General features: G+C 58.5%; 3 protein-coding genes across 5 annotated transcripts in view; 1 reads left to right on the forward strand and 2 right to left on the reverse strand.

Annotated features, from left to right (window-relative positions):
* The window catches only part of DRC1 (dynein regulatory complex subunit 1), a 45,535-nt gene extending 28,858 nt beyond the window's left edge, over positions 1 to 16,677 (forward strand). Inside the window, exons 8-17 of the mRNA XM_062210152.1 lie at positions 650 to 789; positions 6,436 to 6,570; positions 6,901 to 7,136; positions 10,261 to 10,373; positions 11,291 to 11,380; positions 11,802 to 11,888; positions 14,287 to 14,555; positions 15,468 to 15,611; positions 15,828 to 15,930; positions 16,500 to 16,677. Of these exons, the coding sequence (XP_062066136.1) occupies positions 650 to 789; positions 6,436 to 6,570; positions 6,901 to 7,136; positions 10,261 to 10,373; positions 11,291 to 11,380; positions 11,802 to 11,888; positions 14,287 to 14,555; positions 15,468 to 15,611; positions 15,828 to 15,930; positions 16,500 to 16,556 (1,374 nt within the window). The 3' untranslated portion in view covers positions 16,557 to 16,677. The remainder of the gene's footprint in view (positions 1 to 649; positions 790 to 6,435; positions 6,571 to 6,900; positions 7,137 to 10,260; positions 10,374 to 11,290; positions 11,381 to 11,801; positions 11,889 to 14,286; positions 14,556 to 15,467; positions 15,612 to 15,827; positions 15,931 to 16,499) is intronic.
* On the reverse strand, positions 2,688 to 3,761 carry LOC133773016 (DNA repair protein XRCC2). The gene has a single exon (XM_062210151.1). It carries the CDS (start codon positions 3,684 to 3,686, stop codon positions 2,847 to 2,849), a length of 840 nt encoding a protein of 279 aa, XP_062066135.1. The 5' UTR covers positions 3,687 to 3,761; the 3' UTR covers positions 2,688 to 2,846.
* Positions 16,678 to 17,561: 884 nt separating the features above from the next.
* The window catches only part of OTOF (otoferlin), an 83,194-nt gene continuing 80,570 nt past the window's right edge, over positions 17,562 to 20,185 (reverse strand). For all 3 annotated transcript variants that reach the window (XM_062210154.1, XM_062210156.1, XM_062210155.1), the window contains 3 exons: positions 19,858 to 20,036; positions 19,671 to 19,771; positions 17,562 to 17,742 (listed from right to left, as the gene is read on the reverse strand). In XM_062210154.1, coding sequence (XP_062066138.1) covers positions 17,562 to 17,742; positions 19,671 to 19,771; positions 19,858 to 20,036 — 461 coding nt within the window. The remainder of the gene's footprint in view (positions 17,743 to 19,670; positions 19,772 to 19,857; positions 20,037 to 20,185) is intronic.

Genomic DNA, 20,185 nt, shown 5'->3' on the forward strand with positions numbered 1-20,185 from the left:
GGTCTTGTGTGTGCTGTTTCTTCTCTCCCACCACGTGCAGGTAGCTGCTGCTCATTCTCCAGGTCCCACGTAGACAGGGGAGTGCCACCATCTCAGGGATGCTTCCGTGGTCGCTTCTCACCCTGTCCCTCCCTGATGGGGCAGGGCGCGGCTTTTCTCCGTCCCAGCAGCACCTGTGAAGTGGCTGCCATGTATTAGGCGCTCAGTGGCTGTGGAGAGCATAAAGGCAGCTAATGGAAAAGCAGCAGCGCCTGTGTCTGCCCCCCCCCCCCCCAACTGAGCATTAACCATGAGCACTGCCCCTCTGGACGGTCAGAGCAGGAGAACACCACGCTTTGTGGCAGCATTAACTTTTGCGGTGGTTGAGTGGGGGGATGTGCACCTCCCTGCGGGAGCTGGGGCCCAGGTCCCTGGTTCGTTGGAGTTGACAGCTCCATGATCTTTCCCAGGTCTTCGGCTTGAATTGGATTGATTTGTATTCAGCCTGGTTGGCCTTTAATTTGCCCCTAATGATCGATTTCCCGAGAATCCAGGACGAGGCACTTGTCTCAGTTTCCTCTGACAGGGCTCCAACAAATGACCCCAGCGCCTCGGGCACACTGATTACCCTGGAGCCAGCAGGTGCTTTGCTTGCTTTCTTTAAATTTAGATTCTTGAGCAACAGCTTCAGCAGATGAAGGCAATTCATCAGCTGAACCGCGAGAAGCTGGAGTACAACTTCCAGGTGCTGAAGAAGCGAGACGAGGAAAACACGGTGATTAAATCGCAGCAGAAGCGGAAGATCAACCGGTGAGCCGGCGTGCGCCTTGCTTCCGGGTCCTTCTGTGCGGAGCACAGGGGTAGGAGCGAGCTCTTCGCTACGCTACGGGAGGGGCAGAAACCTTTACAAATACAGCCAGCTCTTACTCAGAGGCTTTCTTGGAAAAGATAACGCATTCACTGGTTCCACCCCTCCCCTTGAGGGTGCATAGCAAGAAAGTGCATCGCTCAGCCGTTCCCTCGGGGGTTTCTTTGCATCCGGGCAAGCCCACAGGCTCATCCCTCCGCTGTCTTCCCCACGTGATGGTGTTCTCCACACCCTGCACTAGATCTGGCGCACAGAGCCCTCCCGTTGCTTCTTAAGCTGCTCCGTGGCTCCGCTGCGTGGAGGTGCCCATCTCTGGACAGCCGTGTGGATCCTTGCAGGTCTCCTGCCTTTGCCGATGTGAGCGCCAGCCACCAGGAGCGCTCACGTCAAAGTGCCCGACTGCTTTGCTGCAGGTCCTGGGGCTCACTGCTCCCCGTTTCTCACCCGCCCCTTCCCTCCCTTCTTGTGTCTCCTCCCTTCCTTCTCGTCTCCTTTCTGCCTTTGACAACTGTCTTCTAAGTTCCTGACAACAGTTGGAGGATTTCTGGACAAATTCCACTGTGTGCACCACGCCAGCTAGGGGGACATCACGGAGACACAAGTACGGAGAGAAGGGGTTGGGGGCCGGTGCTGTGGCAGAGTGAGTTAAGCCTGTCTCCGCAGTGCCGGCATCCCATATGGGCGCCAGTTTGAGACCCGGCTGTTCTGTTTCCAATCCAGCTCCTTGCTAATGGCCTGGGAAAGCAGCAGAAGATAGCCTGGGTGCTTAGGCCCCTGCACCCATGTGGGGGACCTGGAAGAAACTCCTAGCTTCAGATCCACCCAGCTCTGGCTGTTGCTGGAGTGAACCAGCAGGTGGAAGACCTCTTTCTCTCCCTCCCTCTGTAACTCTGCCTCTCAAGTCAATAGTAAATAAATATTTTTAAAAAACAGAGAAGGCATTACCAGGGAAAGCTTCCCAAAGAAATGGAGCAGAGAAGGAGGTTGGGACAGGAATGGGCAACAAGGAGTTAGGAGGAGACTCCAGGTAGGCAGGGTCAGTGGCCGGGAAGGCAGGGAGGTGGAGAGTTGTAGCTGGCGGACAGGGGAAGAAGAGAGGTGGGTGTGGCGGGGCCAGGAGGTGGAGCTTGGGGCTCCCCTGTGACCCCAGGTTTCCCTGGGCCTGAGGAACTCTTCAGCTGACCCTGCTGCTTCTCGGAAGAGCTTGCTTGTTTTGCTGTGTCCACTGCAAGCTCCCTTCTTGTTGCCCATTCCCCGGCCCTCCCCCGGCTCGCTCATGGTCGGAGCTGTGTCCCACTCCACTTCAGAGGTTGTAGAATGCAGGAGACTGGCTCATTTATAAGGATCAGGGGTTTTCTTCCCACTGTTCTGTAGGCGGGGCAGCCCAAGCTCAGGTGCCGCAGGTTTGCTTGTCCGGTGAGGGCCACCTCATCCGGGGTAGGGGGAGAAAAGCTTTGTCGATGGGGAGCAGGAGAGTGGGAGAGCTCCCCAGGGGCCCCCGCAGGCTCTCTTGTGGGCCCTCCATCCCATTCACCAGGGAGGAGCCCTCGTGGCCTCATCACCTCCCCAAGGCCTCGTGGCCTGATGCTGGCTTTGACGGGGACGTGGTCAAGCCATGGACCCCAGAACGTCCCACAGCAGGACACCAGTGGTGTCGTCCTAGGGCCTAGGCAAACACAGGAGCAGTAATCCCGGACTCCTTTCCTTTGGTTTTTCTGACCCTAAAATATTTGCTTTTCTTATATAAAAGTCTGTTTTATTTAGGTTGAAATATGTATATTATTTATTTTATAATAGAAACAACAGTTTAATTTATTATCATACAGATTAATCGTCAATAATACAGAAATAGAATAGCCTGAAGTTTTACTGCAGTGGTTTAAGAAATACATTCTGTGTTGAAATACTGTTATATTAACTCCTTCAGAGGGTGGAACTTCAGAATGAAAGCCTGAGACTTTGTAACACTTAGAATCTTGAGACTGTCTTACAAAATACATCAACAAAACTGTACCCCACTTTCTGCAATAATAAAAAAAAGTTTTTTGATGTTGTTACTTTTTAAATGCCGTGACACTAATGAAAACTTGCTGCTGCCTTTGGAGTCATCTTGTTTGGAGAAGAATAGCCTATGCTTTACCAGCTGTTGCCACGCCTTACACAGATAAGGTCTGTAGTCCACCTCTGCATCACAGGGACGTTTAAAGGTAGAAGGCTCCTCGGGTGAGTTTGAGGCTTTTTGCATTATACTTTGTGTCGTTGCAAAAAGAACCAAGCGATACTGATCTACAAGTTTCTTTAAGAACTGAGAACATTTCTTCAGAGTAGACTCCTGTAAGTTAACACTTTCTCCTCCATTGACCCTGTCAATCCAGTAAAACACGGACAGGCTATCCAAAATCAAAAGGCAGAGAGAGGGGTGGCTACAAAACATAGTTTCTAGTGAGTACAGTGTGAGAAGTAACTGGGTGCTACTACTGCAGTACACCAAATAAAATCTTCCAAGGCAGTATTTTATGATGTCTTCGGAGCTCTGGGAAAGTCTATGCTCAAGGATTGTAACAAGCCGAAGCATATCAAAGTGGTAATCTGTGTCAATAAATAGGACTTCTATTTCCAGTCCACCTTCTGATTTTGGAAGTATACATCGTGCTGTTAAATGGTAAAGCATTTCTGTTTTTCCTGTTCCTTCTGGACCATGAAATTCAAGAATGTCACCATGCACAGGTGAATCTTCATCAGCAAACAGGTATGGTTCTATTTCTTTCAAGGAGCTTCTACCTTCAAGTCGGGCAAGCAACTCGGTCCCGGACTCAGACCGATGGAAGTCACTACACATCGCCCCGAAGGCTCAGCGCGCGAGGCACTCAACTTTCCCGCCACCAACGCCATTGACCAACAGCTAGAGGACCGAAGCCAGCCAAAAATATTTGCTTTTCTTTAACTTGTCCCACTGCCGGATCCCTCGGTGGTCCGGCTTCTCCTGGCCTGTGTGGGCAGGGGGTCTTGTAGCACAGGCCTGGCCTCATCCTGTCTCCTGCTGCTACTCCACCTGCCCCGTGCATCAGTCTCACGGCGTCGGGTGTCACCTTTTTGTCGACTGCCAGCTGCTTGTCTTGACTGTGACTCTGCTTTATCTGGGACTTGGAACATCGCCATTCAACTTGGAGAGCCCCTGTCATTTCACTGTAGACTAGCCCACGCTGCCGGGTTTCCGGTTCTCCAGCCTCACCCCTCTTCGTCTCTGGCCTTCGCTGCTGTCTGCTGAGCCTTCTCTCCCGTTCCTGCTGCCTTGCCGAGACCTCCAGTTTGCTCCTTGAGTGAATTTTTGCTGCAGTGACTTCTACGATTACAGGACGTGGAAGTAAAGACCTTGGGACGATACTTAAACATTAACTTCTACACCCACGCTTGGAAAGCCTCCTAGAATGCTGTAATTAAGAAAGTAGATTAGGGGCCGGCATTGTGGCGTAATAGGTCGAACTTCTGCCTGTGACGCTGGCAGTCCGTATGGGGCCTGGTCCAAGCCCTGGCTGCTCCAGTTCCCATCCAGCTCCCTGCTAATGGACCTGGGGAAGCAGCGGAGGATGGCCTAGGTGCTTGGGCCCCTGCACCCATTTGGGAGAACAGGATGAGGCTCCTGGCTTTGGCCTGGCCCAGGCCATTTGGGGAGTGGACCAGCAGATGGAAGGTTGATCTCTCTCTCTCTCTTTTTGTTTTTTGGAAGATATCTCTCTCCCTCTCTCTCTGTGACTCTGTCTTTCAAATAAATAAATCTTTTTAAAAAAGAAAATAGTTCCTTTTCAAAAATTATGTATTTATTTATTTGAGAGGCCTAGGCACACACACACACAGAGAAATCACATCCATTGGTTCACTCTCCAGATGCCCACAATGGCCAAGACTGGGCCAGGCTGAAGCCAGGGGCCAGGAGGCTCAACCCAGGTCTCCCATGCAGGTGGCAGGAACCTGGTCACTTGAGCCATCCTCACTGCCTCCTGGGGTCTGCGTTAGCAGGAAGCTGGAGTCAGGAGCCAGAGTCAGGAATTGAGTGCAGGTGCTCCAGTCTGGTGTCTTGATGGCATCGTAGCTGCTAGGCCAAATGCCTGCCTGTAGGTATTTTCTTTAATCAGAGACCAGCTTTTTTTAATTTTCATTTTCTTGATGAAAATATGAATGATTAGTGTTTGTGTGTGAGGACCTTTCGATTATTTCAGAATAATGCTTAGGAGAGGGAAAAGTTCATTTTTCAGAATTTTTTTGAAGGATTGTGTTTATTTATTTAAGAGGTAGAGTTACAGAGAGAGGGAGAGACAGAGAGAGAGGTCTTCCATTTGCTGGTTGGAATGGCCGCAATGGCCGGAGCTGAGCGGACCCGAAGCCAGGAGCCAGGAGCTTCCTCTGGGTCTCCCATGTGGGTGCAGGGGCCCAAGCATGTGGGCCATCTACTGCTGCTCTCCCAGGCCATAGCAGAGAGCTGGATTGGAAGAGGAGCAGCCGGGACTAGAACCGGTGTCCAGGTGGGATGCCGGCACAGTAGGCATAGGCCTAACCTCCTGTGCCGTGTGTCGGCCTTCCACTTCTGTGTAAGTGGGTCACGGACATGAGTGTGGAGTCTGCGGAATGGTCCTGGGTCTGAAGCTGTGTGCGCTGTGTGTAATTCTGGGGCGTGCCTGCACTCACGATGCCTGGCCAGGCTGTAGCTCTCTCTTGCTGTTCTGAGCTTAAGTTAGATACCCCAGCTCTGGGATCCCTGGAACCCTGGGTGAAATTCTCCAGTAGCACTTTCCACGCTGCGCTGTCATTAGTCAGAGTGCCTTGTTTTCAAGCGTCTCTGTGTATTCAGACATGTGCTTGGTATGAAAGAGGCGCGTTATGTTTGATGCATGAACGAGTACACGAATTAATGAATAAGCTACTACACCTGCTAACGGTATCAGCTCTTTGAGGATGGACGATTCATAAATCATAGGCTGGTGCTGTACTTTTTTAAAGATTTATTTATTTGAAAGGCAGAGTTACAAAGAGAGGGGAGAAAGAGAGAGAGAGAGAGAAAGAGAAAGTCTTCAGAAACCCTATCCAGGTCTCCTCTGGTCTCCCAGGCACGTTAGCAGGGAGCTGGATCAGAAGTGGAGCAGCCGGGACTGGAAGCAGAGCTCATAGGAGAGGGATGCCGGGGTTGCAGGCAGTGGCGTAACCTGCTGCACCACAACGCCAGGCCCGGCTGTGCAGCTCGAATCTTCTCCTTTCGATTCTCCTTGTTGCGGACTTGACGTGAACATGCAAACCACGGCCATAGAATAGTTGAGCCAGAGTGCAGTGTGAGGCTGGCCCTCGACGCGAACACGCTGGCCAGCTGTGTGCTGAGGAAGGTCCCCTCACACTCCGGAGCAGGAGCCTCCCGTGGCTCTGGGCTTTGGGGCTGGACAGTCCCCTCACCTCCTGGTGCCTGCCTTTCCTTGGCCACAGTGGTAGCTGTGTTTCTGGAGTACGGGGGAGGGTTTGTGGCCGGGCTGAGCGAGGTGGGTGAGAGGCACAGATCCCATCTTGCGATTAGCCGCAGACCGACGCCCGCCCCCTCCCCGCAGCCTGCACGACATACTCAACAACCTGAGGTCCAAGTACGCCAGGCAGGTGAAGCAGTTTCAGGAGGAGAACCAGGCTCTGGCGAGCGACTACAGGCGCCTGGTGATGCAGTTCAAGGAGCTGCAGAAAGCCAAGAGGTACTGGGTCCTAAGGCCCCTCTCCTCGCAGAGGTGGCCGGGGGGAGTCGGCGGTCCCGGCGCGTTCCTGAGCCGTGATGTCCTCAGCTGTCCTGGGCTGGGCCAGGGCTCTAGGGGAGCTAGCGTCCCCGTACTCGTGGGCCACCTGCTGCTCCTGCGTTGTGTCGGGATGCGTTCCAGTTTATCCTAGGTAGGACTGGCCGCCCGGGGATTGGACCAGGCCCAGCGATGACCACGGCTCACTCTTGTGTTCCTTGCCTGCTGCCAGTTAAGGGGACGCTGAGCAGGGCCTGGCACCAGCGGGCCGTGCTCTGTGGCTCTCCCTCCCAGGCACTTTGCCGTCACCGACGATGAGAAGTTCCAGGAGATTTGGCTGTTGAATGAGGAGGAGGCCAAGGCGCTCATAGGCCGAGCCTTTGATGTCGACAGGATCATCCACACCCACCACCTGGGGCTCCCCTGGACGGCGCCTGACACCTCGCTCCTGAAGAACGTGGGGCCCCTCTCTCAGAAGCGGCAGCGCAAGTCTGCCGCACAAGTTCTGGGAGAGGTGCTGCTGGGAGCAGGTGGGTGACGCACAGCGCCTCCGAGCCCATGGGCCCGCCTCCCCCTGCACAGAGAAGGAAGGGGGGAGTGTCAGAGCTGGGAGGGAGTTGGTATGACTTGCAAGTCGCCTCTAATTTATGGTTTTTCTGTTTCCTCTGTATTATAAGCCGCAGCTCTGGACGCCTAATCCAGTATAGGTCCAATTCATTTTTGCTGTGCACGCTGTCATGCACCTCTGTTGGCCTACTCTTGGTGTGGTGCCGGCAGCCACTGTTAATCATGGTCCAAGATCCGTGATGACATTCGTGCTGCAAAATGGTGAAATTGGAAATTCTTGGGGAGGGCACTTGGCCTGGTGGTGAAGACGCCTTTTAAGACACGCACGCCCCGAGTGGAGCGCGTGGGTTCGGCACCGGCTCTGGCTGCTGACTCCCGCTGCCTGCTGATGCAGACCCTGGGAGGCCTGGTGATGGCTCGGGCACTTGGGCTCCTGCCACCCACACGGGAGACCTGGACTCGGCTCCCGGCTCCCAGCTCTGGCCCACAGGGACTTCTGGGGAGTGAGGCAGGGGGTCTGTTAGGGTACATTCATTTATTAGCTACAACACTACCGAGGAGACACTGTGCTCGTCAGCTGTTTGCTACCCTGAGCTACAGTTTGTATAGAAAAGGCGGGATAGGTGCTCACGTTCCCTTCTGCCTGTCAGTTTTCACAATAATGCATTGAGCCTGCAGTCCCGTTCCATTTTCAGTCGTTATGAACAGACCTGGTGGCTTTCCGTTTCCTGCAGTTACTGTCCTCACTGGTGCTCTGACTGTGCCGTCTCTCTGGCCAGTGGAGTCTTCCTGTCTGCTTCTGGGTCCTGGGGAGCAGCCCTACTGGCCTTTGAGAGCTGCCCGGCTTACCCCGACGGCCAGCCGTTCCAGGCACACATTGCGTGTTTCCTGCCTCCAATCTGGAGCCAGGCGTTTCAAAGGGACACCTGGCCCCTGGAATCGGGAACAGGATTCTGGAACCACACTGTGGACTCTGGTGCTCCTTGTTGTTTCTAGGCCAAGGGACAGAGCCCAGGGTGTGGAATTACGTTTTGATGATGAGATAAATCCCGAGTTCACCCTAACCATCAGCAGGGTGCCAGGATGGTTATTAACCTTATCAAGTGTATCTGCTTTCTTGCAACGTGCAACTCTTGGTGCTCAGTGACTCTAAAATAATTACTCTCCCAAGAAAATATCAAGTCTACCACCAACAGGTGGGAAGTGACAATAGTTTAAATTCTTTGTGGTCCTTTTGTTCCTAAGATGTGTCCTGCTGGCGGTGTACTGAGAGCAGCGCATCCCACAGTCACCTGGAATAGCTTGTGTGGTTACGTCCCCAGCTGGATGCACAGGGTTTTTTTGTTGTTGTTGTTGCTATTCCATTTTACTTTTATTTTTATCTATTTTTTTAAGATTTATTTATTTATTTGAAAGTCAGAGTTACACAGAGAGAAGGAAAGGCAGAGAGAGAGAGAGAGAGGGCTTCCATCTGCTGGTTCATTCTCCAAATGGCTGCAACGGCCAGAGCTGCACCAATCTGAAGCCAGGAGCCAGGAGCTTCTTCCAGGTCTCCCACGCGGGTGCAGGGGCCCAAGGACTTGGGCCATCCTCTGCTGCTTTCCCAGGCCATAGCAGAGAGCTGGATTGGAAGTGGAGCAACCGGGTGTCCATATGGGATGCTGGCACTGCAGGTGGCAGCTTTACCTGCTATGCCACAGCGCCGGTCCCAAATTTTACTTTTGATTATTGGGATTGCTCTTTATAGTTTAATTTGTTTTACAGTTAAGTAAAATACTTACACGCTTCCAAAGTCAAATGAACAAAGACATCACGATTTACTCTCTGCACCCTATTCCATCCCTCTCTACAGATGGCTGTTACAACCCAGGGCTTCTGCTTCCAGGGCTTGTTTAAAAACTACATATACACACACACATGCACACATGCGCACACACACACACGCACACACACACGCGTGCGTGCACAAAGCAGCAGGTTTTTTAAGTGGTTGAAAGCAGGTCCCTGTGGCCACTCTCCTTTGTGCGCGGTGGCTCTTGCTGTTGGCCCTCGCTTGTCGATAACGTTCCTCAGAGGAAGCCCCGTTGCCTCTCAGCTGGCTGGTTTTAAGCTGCTGCAGGTTCAGAAGGCAGTAGAAGATGGCCCAAGTCCTTGGGCCCTGCACCCACATGGGAGGCCTGGAAGAAGCTCATGGCTTCTGGCTTCAGATTGGCGCAGCTCCAGCTGTTGCGGCCATCTGGGGAATGAACCAGTTGATGGAAGAACTCATGCTGTCTCTCTGTTCCTCTGCCTCTCTGTAACTCTGCCTTTCAAGTAAATAAGTAAATCTTAAAAGAAAAGAAAGAAATAATACAGCACACCTGCCAGACTCGTCGTCCCTCCCCCCAGCACCTCCTGGTTCATGGATAGAATTTTTCTATTGCTATTTGCAAGGTATTGGGAGAAGGGGAAGGAAAGATAAGAGAGAGAGAGAGAAGGAGAGAGGGAGCGAGAGATCATCCTCTGGTTCACTGTGAAAATGCCCGCAAAAGCCAGGGCTGTGCTGGGCCAAAGCCAGAGCCAGGACCTCCATCCGGATGTCCCGCGTGCTCCCTCCTGGCTGACAGGAACTTGGCCACTTGGGCCATGGCCTGGTGCTGCCTCCCAGGGCGCACATTAGCAGGAAGTTGCAGCGAGAAGCAAAAGCCAGGAATGGAACCCAGGCACGGTGGTGTGGGCGAGGGCGTAGGTGTGGGTGTGGGTGTGGGCGTGGGCGTGGGCGTGGGCGCGGGCGTGGGCATCTGCGCAGTGAGGCTGCATCAGCCTGCTGGACTCCACGGCTGGCCTGTGCGGGTGGGGCGTCCGGCAGGTGCAGCTGGAGGAGTGAGGTGTTACAGACAGCCCAGTTCTGAGCCCAGGCCCCTTCCCTCACGTGGTGGGCTTTCTCCTACTTCCTGAACTTCCGGCTCTTCCTGCAGTGGGCAGCCACTGATGGGGCCTCCGCGAGGCCTTTCAGGAGGGAACTTGGCTCAGAAAAGCTCTCTGTTTCTGCAAGTCCGCGGGCCGAGAGACGACCTCCTCTTCTGTTCCCTCTCCACGGCCTAGCAGAGGAGGAAGGCGCAGAAGCGGCCGTCTCGGAGGCCGAGTCCTACCTGGACCTGCCCAAGCAGATTTCAGCAAAAACCACCAGGAAGATCCTGATGCTCCTGTGTGACGAGTCGGTGAGGCCGGGCTGGGGCGGCGTCTGGGCCGGGCGGGGCCGGGTGGGGCCTGGAGTCGGGAGTAGGCGGCCCCCCCTCCCCGGCCATGCCCGGGCACCAGGCCTGGGCAGCAGAGCCCGGGGTCAGGTCACAGGGAGCATGCACCCCGCGCCCAGCTGGCCCAGCTGCCTGGTGGCGCTGCCCCTGGGGCTCTACAGGTTGTGGGCCAGGCCAGCCGGCAGCCCTGCCAACTGCTCATTGTGAGGTAGAGGGGGTGCCGGCAAGCCCCGCCCCCCGCCAAGTGGTGAGGCCGCCCTGCCTTGTGGCCCTTCTTTGGGGGCGCAGCTTCAGGCTGCTGGATGTCTGTTAGGCTTGGGCACCTGCGCCGGGTGTCAGCGACAGCGCTTAGGGCTGGTTCAGCCGTGCTGAGCGCCTATTTAGAGTGTGTGGTTCCGAGGTGCGAGGAAGTGGGGGAGCGAGGATGGGTGGCCTATTTCCCCTGGGGACAGCTGGGTAGTTTTCTGTGGCACCGGGGCTGAGGGAGTCAGCTGGCAGGGCCTCCCCTCTCTGCAGGCTGCGGGGAGTCCACCCCAGGCGCTCAGGGCCCCCATGCCCGCCTCGCTGCAGGCCTGCCCCTCGCCCAGCTCGGCACTGCCTGCTGCTGCGCATTCTGCAGCATTTGGGGGCACAGGAATGTGGGTGCTGCGGCCGGGTCGGGTCTGGACCGCGGGGCGGGGCCTGGGTGTGCGCCCAGTGGCCGGTGGCCGAGGGGAATGGGTGCAGGGCCCCCATTTCTGAGGCAGGGCAGGCCCTGGCCGTGCCCTGCAGAGGCTCGGGCATGCGCACAAGGCCTTGCTCGCCCCCTGGGTTCCGCTCCTGGGTGCAGCCACAGGCTGAAGCCCCCCTCTGACTGGAGCCGCCTTCTTGCGCCTCCTCAGGGTTTCCTCATAGAGAGCAAGCTGATGAGCCTCCTCCTGCCCCTGGAGACGAGCGAGTGCTACCTGCTGCGGCTGGACGCCATCTTCTCGGTCAGTGCCGTGGGCCGGGGCCGGGGCCGGGGCCGGGGACAGTCCCTGTCTGCCCGACCTCGTCTCCGCCCTGGGAGTAGGTGAGGGTCTCCCAGAGGGCCGCTTGGCTCCGGGCCGCCCCGCCCTGCCTCTGCACGCAGCCGTTGGCCGGTCCCCCGGCTGCACCCTGCCTGCGTCTCTGGCGCGCCCCGGCTCCGCAGTTGTGCGTGCGGCCGCCTGGTGCCAGCTTCAACCCCCCCCCCCCCCCCATCAACCAGTGGCGCTGCTGTCAGCACGGTGGCTCCCATTTCCCAGAGGCGCCCCACGCCCCGTGCATGCCCTGTGCCATGGGCCAGGGCAGCCTCCAGGACGCTGGGCGGAGCACCCCGGGCCCAAGGCCGCTGTCGCGGGTGCCGGGGCAGCCGTGCTGTTTCCTCCACAGGCCCTGGGGATCGAAAGCGAGGAGGACCTGTACAAGCTGGTGCACTTCTTCCTGAAATACCGGGCTCACCATCTGTCCTCCAGCCAGGTGAGGAGGCCTTGGGCCGAGGGGAGAGCGGCCCCAGGGAGCGGCCCTTCTGCAGAGATGGTGGGGGGTTCAGGGGTTCGGGGGTTCGTGCGGGGGGCCACCCCCTGCCTCCCTTGTTCTCATTTCCTGTTTGCTGGAGCTGAGAGGCGGCTGCTTCTTCCCTGGGCCCGGCCTCAAGGCGGGGGAAGGCACTGCGAGGTCAGCCCACGGCCGCCCACCCCTCCCCCATAACCGACCTCACAGCAGTAGAGACAACCTTTCAACTACAATCCTTTGGATTTCCCTGTAGTAAAAGCAGCGTGCGCCAAAGCTTCCCAGATTCCACTTTCCACCCGCCGGGCTGTCACAACCGTGGAAGTCCACTAATACATGGCTGATACGGGCCATGGATCTGTGGATCTTAATCTGGCTCCAGGTTCTTGCTGCCCACAGAGAGGAGACTTCAGAGTTGGGGGGAGGGTGTCTTGTCTTCCCTTGAGAAAGAATTCAGGCATAGACAGCTGTGGTAGGCAAGGCGGCAAGGCTTACGGGGTAGGGCATCTGTCAGAACCGGGTGGGACAGAATCCGAGAGGTGGCCAGTCGCTCAGACTGGGGAAGGCAAGGTGACGTGGTTGAATAGAGTGAATGCGCCAGGCAGGCCAGGCGGGCGGCTCAGCAGGGAGCCGAGTGCTGGGCGCAGTCTGTCTGCAGGTGGGGGCTTATAGGGGAAAGGGGTCCAGTTCCCCCCGCCGTTCCTCCTCCCGCTCCTCCCGCTCCTCCAGGAGAAAGATTTGCCGAGTGTGAATTGGGACAGGTTCCTCCCCCAGGGTGCCCGTCTTGGAGGAAGGCTATAGAGGTCACCAGGCCAGGTGCCCTGTCCAGTGCAGGGGACGGAGCACCATCCTGGGAACTTCCCTTCGGGGAAGGGCTGAGACCACCTGGAAAGTTCCCAGGGTCTGGGCAGGGCTGCGCAGTGTAAACACGGGGCTGCTTCCAAAGGGGACGTCTGCGGATGCTGGGTCCCTGCCCCTCTCACACACATGGGCGGATTTCTAGCTTCCTGCAAGAAAAGTGGAGGCCTCATGCAGTGCAGAAGTGAGAGCAGGACATACCAAAGGACAGAGTGGACAGCAGTTCAGGTGTGAGTGTGGCCCCCCGACATGGAGTGGTGCCTCAGCGAGGAAGCCCGGTCAAGGGCAGTGGAGCCCCTGCCCCACTGCCAGTCTCCTTTAGGAGGTAGGAGTGTGGTGCTGTCTGGGATTTGACTTCCATGTGGTTGTCATGGCGTCCTCTCCTTCCCGGTCCCAGCTGAGACAGGTGCAGCCTGGGAAGGTGGGCGTGTCGAAGCTGGCGGGTGAGAGGAATAAAGTCGCAGTGCAGGGTTAGCACAAACTCCAGCTCCCTGTCCAGCTGCCCGCCTCGTTCCCCGGATCATGGCGATGGCAGAGTCAGAGTGTCACTTGTGCCCTCCAGGGAGCAGCCCTTGGCCACGTCGGCTGCTTCTCTCTGGGCTCCGGGTCCGCGCTGGCTCTCGGTGCAGTGGGGCCGAGGTGCAGATGAATTGCTCGCTCTTCAGGCATCGTCTGAGATGGCAGAGGGAGAGGTTCACACCGCGCTGTGGGGCTGGAGGAAGTTCTTTGTGCACACAGTCGGGGGCGAGCAGTGGCGTGGAAGGGGAGCCAGGGCTGGGGGCCGTTGTTTTCTTTGGGAGGGGTCGGGAGAAACTCGGTCACTTGGATCTGCTTGACCCCAGGAGGTAAACTGAGTAGATTTCGGGACAGGAATAGGCAGGAGACTAAATTTAAAATTGAAGACATTTACTTTGTATTATGATTCAAAAGGATATGTATAGTGTGTAAGCTTTAAGGATATCAGTGAGGGGCCGGCGCTGTGGCGTAGCGGGTAAAACCGCCACTTGCGATGCCAGCATCCCGTATGGGCACTGGTTTGAGTCCCGGCTGCCCCCTTCCAACCCAGCTCTCTGCTAATGGCCTGGGAAAGCAGAGGAAGTGGCCCAAGTCCTTGATCCCCTGCACCCATGTGGGAGACCCAGAAGAAGCTCCTAGCTCCTGGCCTCAGCCTGGCCCAGCTCTGGCCATTGTGGCCATTTGGGGAGTGAACCAGTGGATGGAAGACCTCTCTCTCTCTCTACCTCTCTGTAGTTCTTCCTTTCAAGTAAATAAATAAATCCTAAAAAAAGTATCAGTGAGATGCACCCCTGTGTGACCAGATGTGGGAGAACCCTGGTGCTGTCTGGAAGCCCTCATGTGCCTCTCCCAGCCCCCCCCCCCCCCCCCCCGCCATGTAGGCCTCTCTGTTCTGCCCCGGCCAGGTTTCTGGACGTCTCACGCCATGCTTGCCCTTGCTGCAGTGGGGCGTGGGTGTCCCTGACCGTGGTCCCCTTGCACCTTTCCCCAGATCGCCCCCTCAGACCAAGTGAACGCAGAGCGGCTGAGCACGGTGTCGGTCATGGAGCAGACGAGCTTGGTGTCCGTGCCCGAGCACTTGAGCTTGACGTCAGCCTCCGAGGAGGAGCTGGCCGAGCAGACGGCGCCCGAGGGAGAGGCGGAGAGCCCGGTGGAAGGGGAGCAGGCAGAGAGGGAGAGCCCGCCTTCCCCCAAGCTCATCCACCCCAACGACGTCCTCAAGGTGCTGGAGGCCTTTGTCATGGGCCTGCGGAAGCCCAGGTGAGCCGCGGCACGGAGCCTGGCAGAGGGCAGTGAGGGCCACGGGGGCAGGAAGTGGGCCTCCAGAGGAGGGCCAGAGGGGTTGTTGGGATGCGAAGGAAAGGGGGTGTGGCAGTGATGGGCACTTTTTTCACTCATCATGCATTCGTTCGGCGCCATAGTGATGAGAACAATGCCAGAGCCCGGTAGCAGGTGCACTGTGTGGTTCTCGAGGAAGTGCTCATCTCCATTTGGCCTATCAGAGAGGGTTCTGGGAGGAGCTGGCACAGGAGCTGGGTGCTCCCAGGTGCATCAGGTGGGGACAGGGCTTTTCAGGATGCAAGGGCCCAAGGGAAGGCCTGGGACTCAGGACAGGGAAGGATGACCACAGTGCCATGGGCTGCGAGGCGGGGGCTGGAGGTAAGGAGCTGGCCAGCTCTCACTGCGCCTGTGGGCCTGGGGCCAGGAAAGAGCTGGGAGCCGTGGGGGAGCTCAGGTCAGGGCTGCATTTTAGAAAGATCCTATTGGCAGCTGTGTGTGTGTGTGAGAGAGAGAGAGAGAATACAGGAGAGCACTCAGGAGGCCGGTCTAGGTGGGAGGTGACAGTGTCCTGGGTGAGGCCATCAGAGGGGGTGACCAAGTGAGAGCTGTTTCAGATGCCCTTGTGGAAGAAGTGGGCGTGGACATGAAGTCGCCGGGGGCGGGGCGTAAACTGGGGGAGTGGGGGTGGATGCAGCCCCAGTGATGCTGTCACGGTGTCCGGTGGCACCCAGGGCCCAGAACCGTGTACTTCTGCCGATCGTTAGGCCCGGAGAGCCGAGCGGGAAGGAAGGGTGGAAGAGCAGTGTGGGCCTGGCTTCAGCAGGTGCCGGCACCGCTAGGGGCGGGCGGAGGGAGGGGACTGATGACGGCTCCGGTGCTCTTGACCTTCAGGGACGCCCGGGCACCGCGGAGGATGTGGAAGCAGGAGCGCGATGACTCAGAAGACTCCAAGTACTGGAGGGCGCTGACCACGGTCATCCCTTCCTCCAAGCAGAACCTCTGGGATGCTCTCTACACAGCCCTGGAGAAGTACCAGTGAGCATGCGCGTCTGGGCTCTGGGGGCGGGGGCCGGGCCGGGGCGCCGCCCTGCTCGTGTTGGGGGTGACAGCCCTCAGGCCCTGCCCTGCCTGTTCTTTTCTACAGGCCTGGCTCAGTGAGGGGCCTGGGGAAAGGTGAGGTTCTGGGGTCTTTCATCCTTGGCCAAGGATGGGGGATTCTGTGGGCCTCCAGCCCTGCTTTGCTGCCCACAGCCTCGTGCTTACCCAGAGGGCCAAGCTGCTGCTGGAGAACGAGTCCCTGGAGAAGCAGAACACGGAGCTGCAGCAGCTGCTGCGACAGTATCTCAACGCCCAGGTGCGGGCAGGGAGGGGCCCGGAGGCCCCGCCTGTCGCCAGGGGCAGGAGCTGGGGGTGCGGGGCGGGAGTCTGCAGCCGCACCTCAAGTGGCGGCAGTAACCAGGGTGGACGACGACCAAAGTCTACTCCAGGGCAGCCGGGCTGTGACCCTTGGGCGCTGTGGTTTTGGGCACCAGCACCCTGCTGGGACCGCTGGTTTTTAAGCAGCGCCAAAGCCAGGAGTAGCTTCACCGCCTATGGAGCCTCACGTGTGTGATCTTCCCTGGGGCAGCATCACTCCCCCATTTCACCTGCTGGTGGCCCGAGGTCCTCCACCCCTCCAGCCCATGGTCTGTGGTCTGTGGTCTGTGGTCTGGGGCGAGCCTGCAGGGCTTGAGAGAGTGAATCAGAGGGGAAGGTGGAGACCGGTGCGGGGGGCTGACGCCCCGTCTGTGGTTTGGGTAGGAGGCAGCCGCGGCCTTTCTGAGAGGTGTCTTTGGGCCGTGGGGAGCCACCTGTGCCCCTGACCGCGGGTCCTGCAGGAGGGCCCTGGGGAAAAGACAATGACCTTCACTCTCTCTCTTCCAGATAAACTCGGAACTGCAGGTTCCTCCGACTCAGGTGTTCCGGGTCCCCACGAAATAGCAGCAGACCTCAATCGGCTGAGTGTTAGGGCTGGCCCCCTCCTGGGCCCTGTGCCTGGGCCCACCCCCTGGGTCTCCCAGAGATTGCTTCATGAGCCCATCAGAACAGGGCAACGAGGGGCCTGCACTGCCTGTCTCCTGCAGTTGTGATTAAAGTCTTTTTTTTAAAAAAAGTTGTGGCTGAATCTCTCTAAATAGGCCGGGTCTGGTGACATGGGGGCCGCCGCCCTGCCTGTGTCATTGTGGACTTACTCCCCAGGCTCCAGTCGCCCACGGGGTGAACAGAGGCCATGGCCAGGGCCATGGGGCCCCTTCTTGCCTTGCGAGCAGCTGGTTTCTATGGGTGGAAGCTGATGTTTTGGGGTCTCTGTGGGGTCTTCCACCTCCCGACGGTCCCTAGGCCTGAAGAATGCTTTGGGTGCCCTGGGAGGGGCCCCTGGGTCCACCCTGGCATGCCTTCTGGGCTGTGGGCTGAGGTTCCTCCCATGGACAGCCTGGGCCAGTCCGGAACCCTGGGCCAGGAGAGGCTGCTTGCAGGGCAAAGCTGTAGGCGCCCAGCTGGTGCCCAGTTTACGGAGCCAGACTCACCAACCCTGTATCCCCCAGACCAAGGCAGCCTTGCCAGGATTTGGTTTCTTTTTATTAAGAGAAAAGTCACACTCAAGAAATGAAGAAAGGCGGCGGAAACCCAGATGCAGGCCGAGGGCAGCACTTGGAGAGGGAGCTCTGGCTGCAGCCGCAGGGCAGGGCACGGCTTGTGTCTGGGCTGGGACGCTGTGGGGAGTGACAAGAACCTGCAATAGGATAGGGGCTGCCTGGGAAGGAGGAGGAGCCACGGGCGGTGGGCAGAGCAGCCTCCACAGGGCTTGGGGGTGGGGACTGGTGGCATCAGCTCTCAGTCTGTCTAGGGGACGGGTGGGGGTGCCTTTTGCTCCTTACTCTTGGAAGCCCTTGGCCCTGGCCCAGGCCCAGGGTCCCAGACTCAGCCGGGGGTGGCGCCGGGCCTTCACGCCCCCAGCAGCTTCTTGACCATGTAGCCGGGCATGCTGTAGAGGAAGAGCGCCAGCATGAGCAGCGCCAGCAGCGCCAGCACGATTTTGATGATGAGCCACTTGTAGCGGGTGCAGATGAGGTACTTGATGGACTTGAGCGGGTTCAGGAACCAGACGAACGCCGTGTCCGGCCGGCTGCAGCGCGGCGGGAGGGTTTGGTCAGGCAGGGCACAGCCCCCCTGGGAGCCCTCATCCCAGTGTCCTCCCAGACCCCACGAGGCCCTATCACAGCCCCAGCCTCCAAGGCTGGGGTTCTGGAGGCCAGGTTCAAGTCCATTTCTAAGCAGCCAACTTGCCGCTCTCAAAGCCCTTTGCCCTCTGCAGGAACTCCTGCGCCTCCACTCCCTCCCTGGGCCTGGACGGCTCCATGCGAGCACGGGCAGCAATGGAGCTGGCCGCTGCAGGCCCTTGTAGTCGTTCGAAAGCAGGTGGCCACGGTGGCTCACAGTGTGTGGCCCGCCCCTCCTCCCCCACCCCCAACACGGTGTTGCTCAACCTCTTCTGATGAACCTGAACCTCCGACCCCGGCAGGCCCTGCCAAGGGCCTCAGCGCGCTGGTGGGGCTTTTCAAACGAGTGCCCTGCCCTCCTGGAGGGCCTGGGCTGCTCCCCCAGCTGGGCTCCGTGCAAGGGGAGCCATGGGTGGGCGCTGGGCAGAGGACACCTGGCTTCAAGTTGCAGCTGTGGCTCTTTGAGCTCTGATTTCTTTATAAAATGGAGCTCACGGTAGAGCCTCGCTTGGGGAGCTGGGGAGCTGGTGCGTGTGACACTGAGCACAGGCCTGGTGGCTACGAGAGTAAGAATGGAATGGAGCTACTGGGAGGCCCCACCCTGGGAGCAGCCTTGGCACGACTCGCTGGCAAGTCCCAGCCAAACCCCTTCCCTGTCCGTATCTCAGCTTCCTGCCGCCCATGGAGCTGGCCGAGGGCCTGTGCGAGCCGGGGCTGGGAGTGCAGAGCGCGCTGGTCTGACAGCGCAGAAACAGGCTCCACCTGCTGGGGGACTCTGCTGAGCTGCTTCCCCTCCCTGACGAGTAAGTAAAAATGTAAAATAGTCACTTCCGGTTCTGGGAATCGATGAGTCAGCTTTAAAATTATGAAAGTTGGGACTGGCACTGTGGCACAGTGGGTTCAGCCTTGGCCTACAATGCCAGCATCCTATATGGGTGCCGCTTCTAGTCCCGGCTGCTCCACTTCGATCCAGCTCTCTGCTAACGCATCTGCGAGGGCAGCGGAAGGTGGCCAAGTGCCTGGGCCCCTGCACCCACGAGGGAGACCTGGAAGAAGCTCCTGGCTGCAGCCTAACACAGCCCTGGCCGTTGCAGCCATTTGGAGAGTAAACCAGCCGATGGGAGTTGTGTGTGTGTGTGTCTCTCTCTCCTCCTCTAACTCTACCCTTACCTTTCAAATAAAATATTTAAACAAAAATAAAGACGTGAAAGTTGCTGTGTACGTGTGCTTGAATGCACACGTGTGCTTATGTATGTACTTGTGTGTGTGTGCCCGTGTGTGTGCGTGTGCACCACAGGCAGCAGGGAGACACGCAGACCTCACGTCTTGCCCAGGGAGCCAGGCAGAGAGCAGCGGGACAGAGCAGCGTCTGAGGCAGAGCCAGTGGCTCGTGTGCCGCAGAACAGCGGCAGCCCCGAGGGTTCGAGAACCGGGTGAGGTTGGGGCTGGGCTGGCTGCGGCGTCGAACAGAGGGGGCCGCAGAGAGGAGCGAGGCTGAGCAGCCTGGGGGGAGCCCGTCCGGGCCATGTGGTGCAGTTCCAAGCACCTCCCCGGCAGTCGGTGCCGGCTGGGGCCCTGCATGCCACCCATGCCACCATCGGAGCTGCCTGCCTTTGGCAAAAACCAGGGGAAGCCTTTGTTTCTGCCAGGTGAGGGCGTCCCTGGGAGGGGCAGTGCTCCCTGTGCCCAGAACCCACCCCCTGGTTCTGAGCGGGAGGAGAGGGGAGGGAGGAGGCTGGGGCCTGGGCGTGAGGGGGAGACGGCAGGAAGGTTCTGGCCGCCCCTTCCTGTCCCAGAGTCCCCAGGAGCCAGCGTGGCGGGGCGGGGCGCTCACTTGGGCTTCTCCAGGGGGTCGGGTTCATTGCGGGCCAGGCCCACCGGGTTCTTCTCCGCCTCCTCCGCCGTCAGCAAGTGCAGTTCAGCCTCCACCTTGCCCTGCGCAGGACAGGATGGGCAGGTTCCAGCGCCCGGGGCCGGTGCCCAGCCCTTGGCACCCCAGCCCGGCCCCGCCCGCTGCCCACCGTGAGCTCGAACTCGTCATTCTCATTGCGGGCGAGCAGGGGCCACCAGCCCTTGACGCGCTTCTGCTTGAAGATGGACACGAGGGGCACGTCCACCTCGCCGGTGGCCATCTCCATGGTGCACTGCTTGGCTGTCTTCGCGCCCCGCGGGAACCGGTTCAGGTCCAGCTCGATGGCCCCTGCAGTGACCGCCCAGTCAGCTCTGGGTGACGGCTCGGCAGCCCCGCGGCCTCAGCGAGCGCCTCCACTCGGCCGCCCTCCGGGCTGCTCCCGCCTGCACTAAACTCAGGCCACAGCTGTCAGCCACGACGCGTGCGGGGCGAGGGGC

The sequence above is a fragment of the Lepus europaeus genome, chromosome 13 (genome assembly GCF_033115175.1).
Source record: "Lepus europaeus isolate LE1 chromosome 13, mLepTim1.pri, whole genome shotgun sequence".
In the NCBI taxonomy this organism is placed as follows: domain Eukaryota; kingdom Metazoa; phylum Chordata; class Mammalia; order Lagomorpha; family Leporidae; genus Lepus; species Lepus europaeus.

Coding starts and splice junctions, on each gene's coding strand:
- LOC133773016 (XM_062210151.1), bottom strand. CDS start 3,686: ATGTGTAGTGACTTCCATCGGTCTGAGTCCGGGACCGAGTTGCTTGCC.